Genomic DNA, 17,134 nt, shown 5'->3' with positions numbered 1-17,134 from the left:
AATTTGTCAATCTTTATGTCTTATACTAAGCCGACCTCTAATGGCCTTTAGTAAAGTAGGTAATAATTTTCAACTATGAATTCGTTAATTTTTTAAAAATTATAATAAATATAAAACAGTCGGTGACACTATAGTAGAGTGAACTTTTTTCCCATGAAGCAACTATCTATCCCACACACCAATTGTTCCCGTGTGTAAAGTTCATGCTCATTTGTCCATTGCCAATTTGTGTTTTAACACAAAATTGTCCTTCGTTATACAATTTATTTATCTTGTTATAAAATTCAACTTCGTTAAAATCACATCAAAAGTTACTATACCTATGTTTTTTGTAATAACTTAAAATGTAATAGAAAAATATTATCAAAAGTAAATCGTCTGCCAAGACTATGTAAAAGATTAGTGAAATAATAATAACAATATTTAAAGTGAATGGCGCGTAGTGTGTTTGTATAACAATTGTTTGTTTAAAAACTTAACCATTAACAAATCAATAATAATAATAAGTACAATATCATAAATTATTAACTACACATTTGAATATTATACTAGACTAAGTATTAGAGGCTAGTGAAACTCACAGTGAGTGAATACCTACCTCGGATAGGAAACAGGACTCGAGAGAAAATACAGGGAAAAGTCTATAATTAGTTGGGTGATAACGATATTAGTGACGTTGTATGACTAATTTAGTGGCTTTGTTTTAAATTTAATTTGGTGTTGTTTTTTAAGGCATAATTGAATAAATAAATCTATGAAAGCCAAATTTGAATATCTAGCATTCGGTCATCATTCATCAACCAGTGTAGTACCTTATTCCTACACTTGCCCGATGCTTTTTTTCATTTTTTGTACGTAAAATAAATAAATTTCAAAAATGGTAATCGAGTGCCTAGCTAACGGAGTCATCAACCGGTGAAAATCGATATCCGGCTGGGCAATCCGGCTACGGCGGATTGGATGTATTTCCCGCAGCTTGACCGGTACTTTTTTTGTATGTAAAATAAAAATAATTAATTCCGAAAATAGCAATTGAATGCCTAAATAAATAAAATCCATCAACCGGTGTAAATCGGTTAGACAGCGCTTTAGTCGCTAAATTTCTGCCACCGCAAAATCCTCGTTTAATAATATTTATTATTTAATCACAGAATAAATGTAATTTAACCAGAGCAAGCTGATAATATTACTGTCGCTGTCCCGCCCACTACCAATCCAATCAGTGAATCGGTATTCAGTCTTTACAGTGTACATTCTATACCATGATTTGAGATAGTGGTCCATACTATCTTTTATCATTTACCTTTATTTTCAAATTTTCAATACATTACAATATCTAAGATTAATCGCTTTTGCAGCATAATATTCTACTTGTTTAGTCGTTAATCGACAAACTGAACTTTTTCAAACGACCGAGGATCGCAATCGGTTAATCGTCTTCTGTATCCGCTTTCCATGTTTGACTTGTAATACCATCTTATATAATATTAATTTTCAATTCTGGGCATGCGTTATTAATATATTATGATTATGCTGTAACGTAATATAGAATATAAAAACCTATTACACGATGTCAGGCGATAGATATTTCTATTATTATGGGGCAGTAGTTATAAAACAAACAGGAAAGACTGATTTTGGCACCCACTACGTATCGCCGGCAAAATTAGCAGACTCTACATGCTTAGTAATATTGATATGTTTTGATTGTTACTGACTTTATTGCAATCGCGGTGTGGCTCATGACTACTTCAGTTGAAAGTTTTAATTTAATACTATTTTAACACTGATGGATTGTCTTAGTAAGGCTATTGTTGATAGTCATATTGTTTACTGTCATAATTTTTATGTACTAATATTCTTATTAATGTACTATTTCACATTTCATTAAATAAGGCCAATAAGGAATGTTATTAAATTTGTAAATAAGTCTTTTATTAATATTTTTACCAAATGTTAGTTCCTATTACATAATTTTCTGTTCATTTTGGCCTTACTATTTCATTGGTAATTTCTTTGTTATGAGCCAAACTATTGCATTATTGTATGTTAAACTTTTATTTTTATTGTGTAGTTGATGATTTAAATAATATTTTTAGTTATAGAATGAAAATTATCTAATATTGATCAATTTTATTTGAAATGGAAACACACAGAATAGATCAAGATAAACAATCTTTAATAGACATATTAGAGACATTAAATTTGGGTTCATCTGAAGTATTTATTACATTCTATGATTTCTTATATATATTATATAAATTACTACAGTTTGTAATTATGTTTATTTAGATTGATGACACCGAGTTCAATATTCCTAAAGTCAATGATATTCCTACTGTAGAAAGTATATTAAATGATGGAGATATTTCTTTATTAAGTGAAGATGATATAACCGTCTACCAGGACAAAGTAAAAATATAAATAATAAAATAATTTCTTATAAATTGTTGTAATAGTATATAATATTTCTAACTTTAAGTTATAACTAATAACCATTTAATGAAATGTATATAGAATATAGAAACATATTTAAACATTTTAATACATTAATTTAATTATGTAGTATAATAATTCATTCTCATTTTGTTTTAGTTAAAAGTACCATGGTATGATTCAGGAACTGATTCTAATTCATTAGGTAGCTCAAACAGTTGTCAAATTAACACCGAACAGCCACCAAAATGCTTAAACTTAAAATCAGATCCTGGACGAATTTTACGCCATACAATTCTGAAACCTGTTTCCAATCAAATGCATTCATTTTGTGTAAGCTTATTTAGTCTACATTTTCTTTTAAAAAATATGTTAAAATACATTTAAAGTACCTATTTTATTATTTACAATAGAATCGTTTTGATGCTGGACAACCTAGTGCTATTAAGTTTTCACTTCTTATTGCTATTGGTACAAGCAAAGGTTTTATAATTTTATTTGATTCTTTACAAACATTCCAATGGTATCATGAAGCTGTTAACTGTGGTGCAGTGTCTGCAATAGATTTTAATTTTGATTGTTCTCGACTTATTGTTGGATACATAAATGGAACAATAATAATGTTTGATTCTTCTTCTACTACTTGTAAAATACTGAGAGTCATGAATGATGCACATACTTCAGATACTGCAGTGTTGCATCTTAAAGTAAGTCTTAAATAAAAAATATTTTTGCAAATCGGCACAATTTTATTGATAAATTTAAATTATCCTTCTATAAATTATGCTGTATTTATAAATTTTTATTATAGTTTACAGATTTGCCGAATTTAGCTATTGTGAACAATAGTTCTGGATCTGTGTTTGAATTAAATTTTAAAAGAAATTTTGGTATACGTAGTGTTGAATCAAAATGTTTATTTTCTGGTGGTCGTGGAAGAGTATGTTGTATTGAACCATTATTATTCAATCAATTAGCCAATCATCCTATGAATGGCTATGTAATAATAGCAATGGCTACTCTGTCTAAAGTAAATTTATTATTTTTTGGTTACTTACAAAAACAATAAATTATATATATGTTTACAAAAAATTATTTTAAATTTAATTTTAGGTAATCATTGTTACAATTCGACCAAACACTGAACTACTATTATCAAACAATATAATTTCATCACGCCCATGTTTACCATTACTATCTTGGCAGTTTGTTATTATACAGTTTAATAAAACATTCAATTCGAGTCATAGAATTATGGACCCAGTATTAGCCTTCACACGAGATGATACTGTCTACTTTTATCAAGTAACTTTTCATGATGTGATTTTCAAATGCTTACTCTATAAATATTTTTATTCTATAATATTAGGTTAATATCAATGACCAAGATCGTCTATGTTGTTGTATTTTACAAAAAATAAAATTATCATACCCAATAATTGCATGCAGCTGGATGAATGCACGCACTCTATTGACTATGGACTCATCAGATAAAGTTCATCTTGTTGATGTTCGTGTAGGAGATGAAATGGAACAGTCAGATCTTTTAAATATTTCCTTAGTTTATACTTCTAGCTATTATAATGGTACAGATAGTCAACATTTAGTAAGTAACTAATATTTAAAAAATACACATGGAAAAATATTTTTAACATTATATTATAATAATAATTCTCTATTTCATCCTCTATATTGGCTTCAAAATCAAAATAATATGAGCCTTGCATTTTTCTAGGGTTTTATTCAGTGATTATTTATTTCTATTACCAATTTATAGATTATACTTAAATAACTACTTAGCTGTAGTATAATTTAAATCATATTATATATATGTTATAAATATACAATTGTTTTAGGATAAATGTTGCTATAGTTCAGTCCATGGTTATAATAGCCAATTAGTATTGTTAGGAAAGAAGAGTGTTCATATTATTAGTATAAGAAGCTGGATTGAACGTTTAGATAGTTTAACAGATAAAGTAATAATCTCAATATTTTTTATCGCTATAAGAAATTAAAATTTTTATAATCATTTTTAGAAACTTTTTAGTGATGCATTGCAATTAGGTGTGGATTTTTTGGAAGAAAGAGGGAAAGCTGTTCTTGGCCTTAGAGGTACAAGAGCGCATAGACATAAAATAGTTAAAGACAAGGTATTTATTTATGTTCAATAATTACATGTTAGTTATTTTTAATTAATATTAAAAAAGAAAATAATAGTTATAAATTACCACAGTATAATAAAAATTAATAAATTAAATTACGCATATTTAAATGTTAAATATCAAACATCTTATTTTATTAGGTCATAAACATTGTTGCTTTGTACATTGATTCTATGGTAGATACAAATAACTCAATAAATTATAAGGAAGGAATTCCTATTGTATTTGACATAAGTGTACATCTACAAAAAACGTAAGTTAATTAAATAACTATATGTAGTTATGAAATATTTATGATTTATGAATATATTTATGTAAACACTAGGGCTCGGAAGTTGATGACCTTAAAAACATTAAAAAATAACCTAAAAAATATGCAAATATAACATAAAAATGACAAGGAATCAAACATAATGACATAAAAAATTATAAATATTTGTTTAAAATTAATAAAAATACATTTTTTTTTAAAGAGTAGTAATAATAATAAAAATTATTCAAAATTATTACATTGCACTATCAAAGCATATTTTATATTATCAAAATTAAAATGACAGCTAACAATGCCTTATTCTATTGAATCTTTATTTTTACCTAACCCCTTGTATGTAACTTGTGTAAAATATAAAGTTGATGTAAATGCTTATATACAGTCTGTATAAAACAAAAACTACACGTATAAAGATGTTAATTGACAAAATTTAATTATAAATACAAGAAATTGAACTTAAAAAGAAAATATGACTTTAAAATGACAAAAAATACAAAAAAAATGCAAAATAAAAATTATTTATTTAGATTCACATGTTTATGAAACACGTTTGTGGCCATTAGAGCATCGTCTAATAAGTTCCAAAAAAAATAAATACGAAATGCATCAACTTCCAAGACCTAGTAAATACTAATTAGTAACTAGTACATAATTTATACTATAATAAATTTATAATAATAATTTCTCAAGTTAGTTTTTAACAATAAAATAAATATCTATTAACAATTATTTTTTCTTTAGAAGTCTATTGTTTAATCGCTTATGGGATGGAGTAGAGATGAATGAATCTTCTTGCAAAGTTTACTTGGAATGTTTAAAGAACTATTTAGTTGAAGGTCAATTTGATGAAGTACCAACAATTATAATTCAAAAGTTATTCACATATCTTTCGCGTACTAAGCAATTAAAGGTATTTAATTTATATTGGTAAAATTTAATTTTTTTTTGTTCTTAATATGATATCATATATGTATTTATTTTTTTATCATAGGAAATTGAAAAATGTATACTTAATGTAAAAGTTGAATGTTTAGACATTGAACAATCTCTAAACCTATCAAGAGCTCATGGGTTATATGATGGTCTCATAAGTATTTGGACAAGGGCATTAGAAGATTATTTAACACCCTTACAAGAACTTATTCCTAAAATTGTTCCATTACCAAATGAAGGTATAATATAAATTAATGTTCAATATCTTCAGTATACTGATAAAATATTAATATAAAAATTATAAATAACAGTAGTATTTATTTTACTTATTTTTTTTTTTTTTTAACTTTTAGAGTATACAGATGATGCAATAGAACTTGGAAACAAAATTTTGATTTATTTAAGTGGGTGTTTACTAGGTATTGCATATCCTAATAGAGGCTATATACCTCAACATTTACAAGATATGGTCAGGAATAATATTGTACAATTTCTATGCTCTCAACACAGTATTAAAGCAAAAGATGATGAAGATATATATCCATATCTTAGGTAAATATGATATATTTATTATTAAATATACAGTTGGTATCATCAATAACAATATGTTGTAACCAGAATTAATTTTAATTATAATAAAATATTACTAATTATGTGTATTTATATTTTATAGTTACATTACAAAACATTTCATGTATTTATGGTTAACTTTTATGAATTTTAATTTTGATTTAAATCAATATTGCTCAATAACAAAAATTAACTACATTTTTTTTTAATTTAAGTTAAGCTACATCTATGGTAAAATGATTGTTTATACAGTATATATACTTTGTGTACTTAGTATAAAAACACAAATTTGTAATTTTATCTCAAACATTCCTTTATATTGATACAATTTTTATTTTTAAAACATAGGAATATAATGCATCATTACACAAATAATATTAGACAAGTACACATAATAATTTCTGTTAGTTTAATTTAATTTATCTTAAGTTTATATTTTATTCAATTAAAAAAAAAAAAACCTTTAAATTTATTATGATTTTTTGTATTATAGAATTTTGCTTAAATTCAATACAACTGAGTTCCTAAACGTCTTTTCAATGGCGTTTTCTGATTGTCGTTTTATGAGTCAACAAAAACAACGAATTTGTTGTATTTTAACATCACTTATAATGAACAGTAAAGATTTGAAAGTCAGTATTTAATTTTTTTAACTAAATTTCAAAATTTTAACTATTTTTATGTTTAGTCAAATCAACTAGGTTTAGTTTATGCATTTATAGTGCGTTGGCAACAAGAAGATGGTAATTTTATAAAACTTGATAAACAAGTTTTCGAAATTGTCACATCAAAGCTGATATCAACAGAACAAACAACACCTATTGAAGATAGAGAAAAAGCATTTATTCAATTAATACGCTCTGGAGCATTTGACAATTATCCTGATTTATTGAAAATTGCAGAAGAGGCAAAATTGTAAGTTATAAAATTGAAATCCAAGATCATTTTACTATGTAGTAGTTATATGAATGTACTTAGTCATTGAGTTAGTTAGTGTGTTATTTAAATTCAACAAAAATTAGTGCATATAAAAAAACAATCCTGAGCAGAGATTCAATTTTTTCCCAAAACTTTGCAGATATTATATAAAAATTATTACATGAATTTATAATTAATAGATTTATGGTAAAAAAAGCTTTAATATAATATGTTGAAACATAACATTTTGGGCATAATATATATTATATTATATTTTTCTATCTACAATCCATCCACAATTTTATGCAAAGCTATTAAAATTGAAAATTGTTAACTATAAACTAGTTATATTAACATAATATTTACAAATTAAAGACTTTTCTATTTTAACTTAATACTCTTATAAAAAAAGTACCTATGCATTTTGATATCTTAAATTTTATAAGTGAAAGTTAATTAAAGAAAATGCTGATATAAATATTTGATGAAAAATACAAGTTCTTTCAGTTATTTATGTTTGAGCAATAATTAAAAATCATATATTGAAAATTATTATTTTTGATTACTCATAAAAAACCATCTTTAAACATGAAATGACCATAATATTATTGTTCTACATAGTAATAAATGACAAAAAATAAACAAATAAATAAAATATTATATAACCAATACATTACTTAACTAAGAGAATCTAAAATTATTATTAAAGTAGATTGGATCAAACATTTTTTTTTCAGTTATACTGTTTGCAGAGAAATTTGTTTAGAACGCGGAGAATTAAGTCAAATGTTCAAGTATTATATACTCGACGATTCAAACAAATATCAAATATTTTCATTTATTAGTTCCAAACCAGAATATCTTGAACAACTTTCTTATGATAACTCAAAGGTATTTTCTTAAATTTATATTTAATATTATGTGTTTGATTAGGTAATCAGTAATAATGTTCATAATACTAATATTTCAGTAAAAAAAAAATAATATATATAACCTAATTTATTGCATAATACATTAATATAATAATAAAATAAAAATATTTACATCATAAATTAAAAATATTTGAATGAATACAAACTAACTAATAATGTTAAATTAATTAACTATAGATAAAGTTCAGAAATTGTTTAATTTGCATGATTTTTGTGGGTTATTGCTTAGTAAACTATAAATTAATTTGAAAACATTTTAATAAAAATTATAAAAAGTTTATATTGCATAATTGATAATTTTTTTTTTTTAGTTTTACATTTTTATAAATTTTTTAATAATTAATTATAATACAGTCAAAGAATTCCTAAGTAATTAAATTATATATTAATTTTGAAAGATTTCAATTTTTGTTTTATTATATTTATATCATATTTAAAAAAACAAAATTATTATATTATACTTGAGTACTTTATATCATGGTTTTCCAATTTGTAACCATTTATGCATACATGTATATAATTAACAAAAATTTACAGATATAGGTCTCTAGGCTTAACTTTTTATATATTCTAAACGCTTAGTATTTATATAAAAAAAAGTAATTTTATTTAAGTTTAACTAGAATAAAGTATGATACCTATATATTCAAATTGATTATTCTATTAAATATTTATTTTATATTAAACCATTTAATAAAAATGTAATAAAAACTAATAATAATAAGGTATATAGGTTTTACTGGAAATAGATTCAGTTCAATGTGGAGTAATATTTGGAACATTTTATCCACACCTTGTATATGATGTTTCTAATCAAACAAAAACAAATTATCAGAAATATCTTTTTTTAAAAGGTGCTATGTAAGTAAAATATTTTAGTTTTATTTTTTAATTTTAAAATAATTATGATATAATTAATAATGCTTAATTTACTAACACATTTATTCAATATTTTTAGACAGTATGTAAATTCTGATATGAAACTATGCACTCATTATTTGGAACTCTTATGTGAATATGAACCAAATTCTGTAATGAATTTTGTAAAAACAAATGATTCATTACATTTAACAAAAGCAATGACTGTAAGAATTATAATAAATTGTATTGTCTTGGATTATCTATTAAATTGAATATTCTGTTGCGTTTTAGGCAACAAAAAAAGCAGGATTAGACAATGTTACAGCTATATTTCTGGAAAGATTAGGAGATTTCCAAGGAGCGTTTGATTTACTATTCAGTAAACTAAAAGAAGCTATTTTAAGGGTTCGTGCTTTATTTTATATACATAGTTAGTGCAATTTTACAATGTTTTTCTTAGGAAAACGCTGTTGAAGAATGCACTGAAGTTTTGGTGGCATTAGCTCAAAGAGGATCTGCTGTGCTTGATCCCAAAATTACATGGCTACCAATTTTACAGTGTCTCCTGAATCTTCAATCACATGGTATTGTTGTTTTTAATGTTTTCTCTTTTATGTTTACTTTATTTCATCGTGGTTTTTTATTATTCAGAACATTTACATAAAGTTTTGGATAATAGTAATCTTAATTTAGCCACTGAAATGCATTTGCTTTTGAATAGTTCATCAATAACTCAGGGGACTGTTGGACATTTCAGAAATCTTATAATGGGTGAGAACATATCATTTTAAACATTTTAATATTAATAATACTGTTTCTAAAATCTTAAATAATATTGAATCACATGTACTAAATAAAAAATTATTTAATTATATTTTAAAAAATTATAATTTAATTTAGGTTTAATTGATAAATGTCAGTATGAACAAGATGTATTAAAGTCCTTTGAAACATTACTTCATGATGATTTACACAGCAAGTTAGCTGATGCAATAAATGTTACCAAAAAGGGTGTTAGTAATCCTATAATATGTTCATTATGTAATCAAAAAATTGTTATGGAACCAATGTTTGTCTTCAGGTATATAAATATACATATATAAAATTTTTTTTTTTTTGATAAAAATTAACTTTAATAGTTTGAAGTGTATAATTAATTTAGTTTAATATTTGATTGATGGTATCTCTTCATTTTTGCTTGTTTAGGGATAATTTAAAGACAGGTTTCATCTTACATTTAATTTAATTAAAAATCTCATTTTCATGATTCCTTAAATTTATTTAGATAATTATCACATATTTATTTCATATTAGACTCAATGATCACAACATGTAGCATGATAAACCAATTTTTAAGCCTAAGATAAACATTAATGACTATCATACAGTTGAATGTTAAATTACTTCATAGATTTTGATTGATTTCATTATTCCAAATAAAAATGTGATATTACTGGTTGTTAAAAAATAGCTAGTATTTGCTGGTTATTTCATTATACTTAATGCATAATGTTATTATATATTCTGCAGAAAGTATATTTATTACATAAAGATATATCAACTATTAAATAAAATATTTTTGTAGGTTTAATATTTGATTTATAAAAGAACCAACCTAAAAAATGTAGATAAAACTACTAGAGTTATACAATTACCTTTCTCATAATTCCACTGTATTTAATGATATTATTTAATTATACTATAGCTACATAAACTTTTATATATATATATATATATATATATATATTTTTTTTAATAGATGTGGTCATGGATTTCATTCGGATTGTTTGGGTTTGAACACAACTTGCACATATTGCACCTTTACTAATGTCAATTTATAGTATTAATTATTTATCTATTTTAAATGTTAACCGTTGTTAAATATTCCTTACATATTTATTTAATTATTAAAATATAGTCAATTTATACAATATGTAATTTTGTTTTATTGACTATACTAGTTCCAAGCTCTTCAAACTAAATGTACATCATAACTTGTTTTGAGTTAACTGTATTTTTTATGCTAAAATTATACATCATGTATTGGTATTTGGTATGGTAATTCTTACTGGAACAGTGGTTAATAAATCATTTTTGATTCTTAATCTATTCCGTTACTAATTAAATTTAGTTTTATGTAAACAGAGCATTTATGATACAGAATATATTATTTAATACTAGTTACATAAATGAAAATATTAAATTAGAATTTTAGATTTTGAGCGATAATTGTATTTATTTAACAGTGATGCATGTTTTTTTTGTTTATAGATACTTGATAAGTAGTTAATAAAATGTTTTAATTTTGAGGGTGGTTTTTGATAGCATATTTGATCTAATTTATATTAAGAAAAATTTTCAATTTTTATTATAAATGTCAATTATAAATTATTTTCTGGGTAGAAATTATTAAAAAAATTAATGTAAAACTATTCATAAATTATTAATTTTATAATTAAAAGATATCAAAAATCTGTAGTAACAATACTTTTTTAAACCATTTAAAGATAAAATTTGACAAAATTCATAAAAGTTTTATTTTTTTACCTTAATTTTAAAAATTTAATAAAAGATTTTTTAGCTGTTATAATCTATGTATAAGAAAATCTATCGTTTCCGCTCAGAAGGGTTTTTGTAAAAAATAATATAATTTAATTCAAATTTAACACACTTATAATAGTGACCCACTCAACACCTTATGTAAAACAGAGTTGTAGCAGAGTTGTAGAGTTGTATCCACTTGCCTACTTATTTTTAGTATTAAAATTTAATACTAATTTTACTATTTTTTAATTTTCTAGTACCATTGTATTGTATCATTTGTTGAATTATTATCTAAAAACCCCAATAATATCACTACATAATCATATTAATACTGAAAATAAACAATGGAATTTTTTTTAGGAAAAATAGAGAATAAACATATACAATATTTGTTAATTATAATAGGTTTAATTTCAATTATTCTTAATATAAATGTTCTACTTCACTGTTTTATTACGAAAGCCAATAACCAAAAACCATTAAATAAATTATAGCACAATTTAGTTTAATTTTTAATAAGTGATATTGTGATAATATAATATAATGTTTCAATATTATTTTATTCTAATGGAGTTTGAGCTGTTAACAATATACCAATAATAAAAAAAAAAAAATCATTAAAAAATAGTTGAGAGGTTCTGTTTAAACTCACATTAAAGTATTTGTGCTTTTAACATAGTTAATTATTTAAAATTTCAATAATTCTTTAAATTTTATTGCAGAAAATATTGATAAATTTTGAATAATTTATAATACAATACTTATATACATATATAATTATAATGATAAAAAAAAAACATTATACCGTTAAGAACTAGGTTAAAGTACAACATTGTACTTGAGTATAATAAGGTAAAAATAAATAAAATATTGTTATATATTTTATTTTCATATATATATACAAATAGTAAAAAGGTATAGAAATCTTAATATTTTATAAGCAATAAATGTTAACTAAGAGATCTATAAATATTTGAAAACCAAAGTCTTCATAAAAATATTTTAAAGCCATGGGTACCATGCTGGATCCATTCGGCATAAATTATCAACGGATGACGCTGCACTTACAATTGTGCTCACCTTATTATCAGTACCGTCAAAATTTGCCAGACTATTTAGTCTGTGCATTATAGAATTAACTGCTTTTGTAACCATACTAATGATTATGTCACCAGATATTTCGTCTCTATCAGTTGAAAGTTCATCTTCCAATTTCTATAAAAAATATAAAAAAAATTATTATTTACATGATAAAATAATAATTTAATTGATTTACTTTTTTATAGGAGGTGATCATTTCATCTCTGAGTATAGCCCTAAGAATAGCTTGAACTTTGTTGTTAGGTTGATTAAAACACCTTGCAGTAGCCATAATACTTGCAGTTAGAGGACCATTTTTACCAATATCAGTCATTAATTCAACAAAATTAGGAGTTAATCTAAAGGGAACAGGTCGATTGGAAACTAGTTCACCTAAAATGAATATTAAATTAATTTTATTCAATTTACAGATATTAATTATTGACAATAATTACCTTTTTTGTCGTCAACATCAAATTTGAAGTATGAAGCATTAAGTAAACCAGAATCTTGATGTATATACATCATATCAGGATTAAGTCTGGTAAGATGTAATACATACTCAGCCAAACATGATAAAGATAATTGAAGTGTAAGCTAGACAAATAAATTATCATAAATTTGTGAATAAAAAGTATGAAAAAATTAATTATTTATACCATTTTTCTAAATGTCCAATAATCCGTAGGTGAAGCATATGTAAGAGTTGCCCAATTTTTCAATATATGGCTTTGACAATAATTTTGCTGTACTTCTAAAAATACATCCAAAAGCATTTGAATATTTGCTTGAGTACCTTGATTCTAGAAAAAAAAAAATGGAATTGAAAAAATGTAATCATTGTTAATTAAAAGAATGCCAAATTTGTATTTATTGTCTCTATGTTTTAAACGTGTAATAACAAAATAAATTTATATTTGGTAATAAATTTGGTATGATACATCATAGCATAGAGAAAATAATTTCCAGTTGGCAAACCTTAATATTATTTAATATATTACTTGAATATTAGCTAAGCGTTGGTAATAATGTTCAATACAATCATCATAAGGTTGAGTTGTACTCATTGACTTAAAAATATCAAGTAATGATAATGATGAAGGATTATCTTCAACAAGCCTTTGTTGTGGTGATACAGCAACAACTCTAGGTACTGTATAGTATAAAAATCTGCGAGAAGTTTCCTAAAAATAAAGATTATGACACTTTAAGATTTGTTGGTTATTAAATACAATTAAAATTAATTAGTTTTATCTACCTTTTGTTTGGTTAAGTAATGATTTAACATCCTTAATAGTTGTAAGACTCGTTCTTCCCGTCTTGTATCACCTAAACCAGCATCATGCATTACCAAATAGGAATATAGTTTACCATTATGACCACGCATAACTAATCTTCTGGCTGATGTGTTGTGCTTTTCAACTATTTGAACTCTTGGCATAAAACGAGCAATTTTCACATAATAATGTGAATGCTAAAAAATATATTTATAATATTAAATTTTTTACCTACGTTTAATGATTGTGCTATTTTTAATTTGTATTTAATACAAGTTTTTTTTATGTGAAAAAAAAATTAGAATAAAACAAATTTTGACTATATAATTGAACTATAATGAGTACATAAATAAATAAATAATAATTATAATAATAATAATAATAATAATAATAATAAAGACATGATTTTGCTGATTAGAACTAGTATTAAGCTAATACTTTGGTTGTTTGTTTATGGGTAAAAGACTACCTAAGAGTTTAGAAACAATATTTTATATTTTTACTAAAAATATTTAACCAAGCTTTAAACAATAATTATTAAGACTAGCTTTGAATTTTTGAGTTATAGTTTTTACTGAAAGCTAATAAAAATAAAAATAAATAACATTAACTTTGATTTATATTTTTTATTTTTAAATTAATAACTAATAACTATAATCAAATAAATTTCACATGTTTTATTTTCAAAAATAGAAAACATTTTATTTTAAATCTAAATAATTTAAGTTTCAAAATGCATACCTTTGGAAGTAAAAATTCTCCGGGAATTTCAATTTCAGCAGTTTGAAGACTGAAATTACTAAGGAATCTGCATTTTTCTTCAATTAAAAAGGATCTATAAATAAAATATAATTAATAAAATTATACATAAATAAACATACAAATAACAATTTTCTAAATATTACTTTGGTAAAAGTCTAATTTTAGTCTCTAATATTTTTATCCATTTTTTCATTTTTGAAATCATATGATGTAATTTCATAGCTGCAGGCAAAGTAAAATCAAAATCAATAGAAAACTGTTGTTTCATTTTTTGGAAAACTGGATCTTGTATTGTTGTCTGGGCTCGTTTAGCTAAACTCTCAGACCCTGAACCTGGAAATGACCCTTTAGTAGATATAGCTGCACTATTAGCAGCCATATTACTAGCTAATAATTCTGAAAAATAAATTGAATAATTAAACATAAAATTCAAATATAAATTTGTTTTCAAACAAATTTTACCTATTCCAATTCCAAATGTTGATACTAATTTCTTAATGAAATTTAATGTATGAGGTGTTATTTGGGCATCTGCAACAGATCCTCGGCTGTCAAAAGCAATATTATAACATTTTGCCAATCCAAGACGAAGTTGTCTCAGTACTTCTTCATACCAATTTTCTCTGAACCAAACCATCTAAAATTTATATATTAATAATATTTTATGTTTTTTAAGAAAATTTTTTTCTTTTAAATTTAATAAAAGAAAAATGTACTAATAGTATTTGATTTATAATTTTTTGGATATCATAAACATTTGTTTTTCAGATCAATACAAATCTAATCTTTTAATAACACTAACATTTCAGGAATTTTTAAGCAATTTGTGACTATAAAATTATTATAAGAATATGGTACTCGTCCAATATGCTATCTACCACACGTTTGATGGTTTAGTATGCTATCTACCGTCATTTTATGTTGGTGAAGTATGATATTCCGAATCACGTTTTCAACTATTTTTCAGAACTTATTTTAACTCACCACCACAAATTGCTTGGTTTTTAATTTTTTTACAAGTTTGGTCGATTGGTAATAAACCGCGTATACTTAAAAAATGTTTACATATCTCTTCATTTTGAATTATGTGTCGATATAAATAACTCATAGTTGACAAACTCATAATGATAATTATTAAATAATATTTAATAATAAATAAATCACAGTAAAACTATGTATATAATCGACACGACTCACAAACACACATTAAACAGGTATAATATAAAGGTATACCTACTAACCTTCCTAACTTACTAGGGTATAAAATATAAATATAATATGATTTGGGTTTTCAATAAAAGCTTAATCTTAAATCTTAATTGCAAAATGATAAAGTATGTATAATATACAGCATACGGTAGATATTATACTAAACTATAATAAAATTACAGTAGATAAAATATTTAAGGTAGATAGCATATTGGACAAGTACCAAGAATATAAAGTGTTCTAAAATGTCTTCCAATATTATTCCTGCTTAAACAAATTAAAAATATGTTGGAAAAATGATTTTTTTATCAGATAATGTATGTAATAATAAATAATAATATATTATTTAATTTAATTTTAAATTAAACAATTGAACATGATAATTCTGCATATTCCTTTGTGACACCCTACAATCAATGACGGAATGTCATATTCAGATGTACAGAAGAACTAAATTTTACAAGGCCGCAGGATGATCTCTCACTAGATAGAGTATAGAAGTATAGATTAGTGATAATTTGTGTTATACAGGAAGGATTTAGCATTTTTTTAGTAAGTTAAATTTTTATACTTAATCAACTATATCTTATAAATTTTATCAATGTTATAAAATCTTGATTATAATTTTAACACTTAACACAACATTTTATAACTTTATAATTAATTTAAAAAATAAATACAGTGAAATATCTCCTAATGGACAACTCTAAATAGAGAATGGTATTTTTGAACAAACTATAATTTTCTATAAATTAAATCATCTAAAATCTAAATACAGTAGAACTCCGATTATCCGAATGCTAATCATCTGGATGTTCAATTAACCGGACAAGATATTTTTCAAAATAAAATAATAATGTGCCAAGTCGGCTTATTTTTGGTTTTAAAATATGTCACATATTATAATTAAGGCTTATTTTGTTTCAGTTAAATATATAATACAATTATTTGTTTAAGGTTACGAATTTTAAATTATATTACATATATATTAATAATAAATACAATAAATACATATAATTATATAACTATTGATATATCATATGTTAATCATCCGGATATTTGCTTATCCAGACCATCCTTGACATTAATTAGTCCGGATAATCAGAGTTCTACTGTAGTTGATAAAATGTCAAGGACTTACTATAAAAGTATCTTTTATTTAAAAGTTCTACTGTA

The 17,134-nt window shown here is 23.9% G+C and overlaps 2 protein-coding genes across 5 annotated transcripts in view; one reads left to right on the top strand and one right to left on the bottom strand.

Annotated features, from left to right (window-relative positions):
- The first annotated feature begins 1,281 nt into the window (after nucleotides 1-1,281).
- LOC112602636 (vacuolar protein sorting-associated protein 8 homolog) lies at nucleotides 1,282-11,012 on the top strand. Of its 3 annotated transcripts, XM_025350818.1 has the most exons (25): nucleotides 1,282-1,466; nucleotides 1,550-1,687; nucleotides 2,100-2,220; nucleotides 2,293-2,412; nucleotides 2,596-2,769; nucleotides 2,850-3,143; nucleotides 3,248-3,466; nucleotides 3,550-3,741; nucleotides 3,806-4,042; nucleotides 4,293-4,415; nucleotides 4,476-4,589; nucleotides 4,742-4,854; nucleotides 5,614-5,782; nucleotides 5,864-6,044; nucleotides 6,159-6,357; nucleotides 6,869-7,007; nucleotides 7,064-7,290; nucleotides 8,031-8,184; nucleotides 8,959-9,086; nucleotides 9,184-9,310; nucleotides 9,378-9,491; nucleotides 9,547-9,670; nucleotides 9,738-9,857; nucleotides 9,987-10,167; nucleotides 10,846-10,927. In XM_025350818.1, the coding sequence occupies exons 3-25, from the start codon at nucleotides 2,143-2,145 to the stop codon at nucleotides 10,925-10,927; spliced, it is 3,609 nt and encodes a 1,202-aa protein (XP_025206603.1). In that variant the 5' UTR covers nucleotides 1,282-1,466; nucleotides 1,550-1,687; nucleotides 2,100-2,142. The 3 variants fall into 3 exon arrangements, with proteins under 3 accessions (XP_025206603.1, XP_025206602.1, XP_025206604.1); XM_025350817.1 differs by having other exon boundaries at nucleotides 1,282-1,687; XM_025350819.1 differs by lacking the exons at nucleotides 1,282-1,466; nucleotides 1,550-1,687 and having other exon boundaries at nucleotides 2,143-2,220; nucleotides 10,846-11,012.
- A 1,559-nt stretch (nucleotides 11,013-12,571) lies between these two features.
- Nucleotides 12,572-17,134, bottom strand: part of LOC112602541 (transformation/transcription domain-associated protein) — a 26,769-nt gene continuing 22,206 nt past the window's right edge. Inside the window, exons 48-56 of one of the 2 annotated variants that reach the window (XM_025350663.1) lie at nucleotides 15,212-15,386; nucleotides 14,893-15,145; nucleotides 14,729-14,822; nucleotides 13,969-14,184; nucleotides 13,712-13,894; nucleotides 13,370-13,513; nucleotides 13,166-13,307; nucleotides 12,907-13,103; nucleotides 12,572-12,845 (exon numbers count right to left, since the gene is read on the bottom strand). In XM_025350663.1, the coding sequence (XP_025206448.1) occupies nucleotides 12,633-12,845; nucleotides 12,907-13,103; nucleotides 13,166-13,307; nucleotides 13,370-13,513; nucleotides 13,712-13,894; nucleotides 13,969-14,184; nucleotides 14,729-14,822; nucleotides 14,893-15,145; nucleotides 15,212-15,386 (1,617 nt within the window). In that variant the 3' untranslated portion in view covers nucleotides 12,572-12,632. The remainder of the gene's footprint in view (nucleotides 12,846-12,906; nucleotides 13,104-13,165; nucleotides 13,308-13,369; nucleotides 13,514-13,711; nucleotides 13,895-13,968; nucleotides 14,185-14,728; nucleotides 14,823-14,892; nucleotides 15,146-15,211; nucleotides 15,387-17,134) is intronic. The other variant, XM_025350662.1, reaches the window with a different exon arrangement.

Source organism: Melanaphis sacchari, unplaced genomic scaffold, assembly GCF_002803265.2.
Source record: "Melanaphis sacchari strain LSU unplaced genomic scaffold, SCAv2.0 Contig8_pilon_pilon, whole genome shotgun sequence".
Lineage (NCBI taxonomy): Eukaryota > Metazoa > Arthropoda > Insecta > Hemiptera > Aphididae > Melanaphis > Melanaphis sacchari.
Note: the sequence above shows the minus strand (reverse complement) of the source record. Positions and strands in the feature narration are given on the sequence as shown.

Excerpts from the sequence above, each read along its gene's own strand:
- LOC112602636 (XM_025350819.1), top strand. The coding sequence starts at position 2,143 with ATGGAAACACACAGAATAGATCAAGATAAACAATCTTTAATAGACATA. Across the intron at positions 9,311-9,377 it reads ATTTAACAAAAGCAATGACT|GCAACAAAAAAAGCAGGATT; the intron begins GTAAGAATTATA and ends GTTGCGTTTTAG. Across the intron at positions 9,671-9,737 it reads CCTGAATCTTCAATCACATG|AACATTTACATAAAGTTTTG; the intron begins GTATTGTTGTTT and ends TTTATTATTCAG.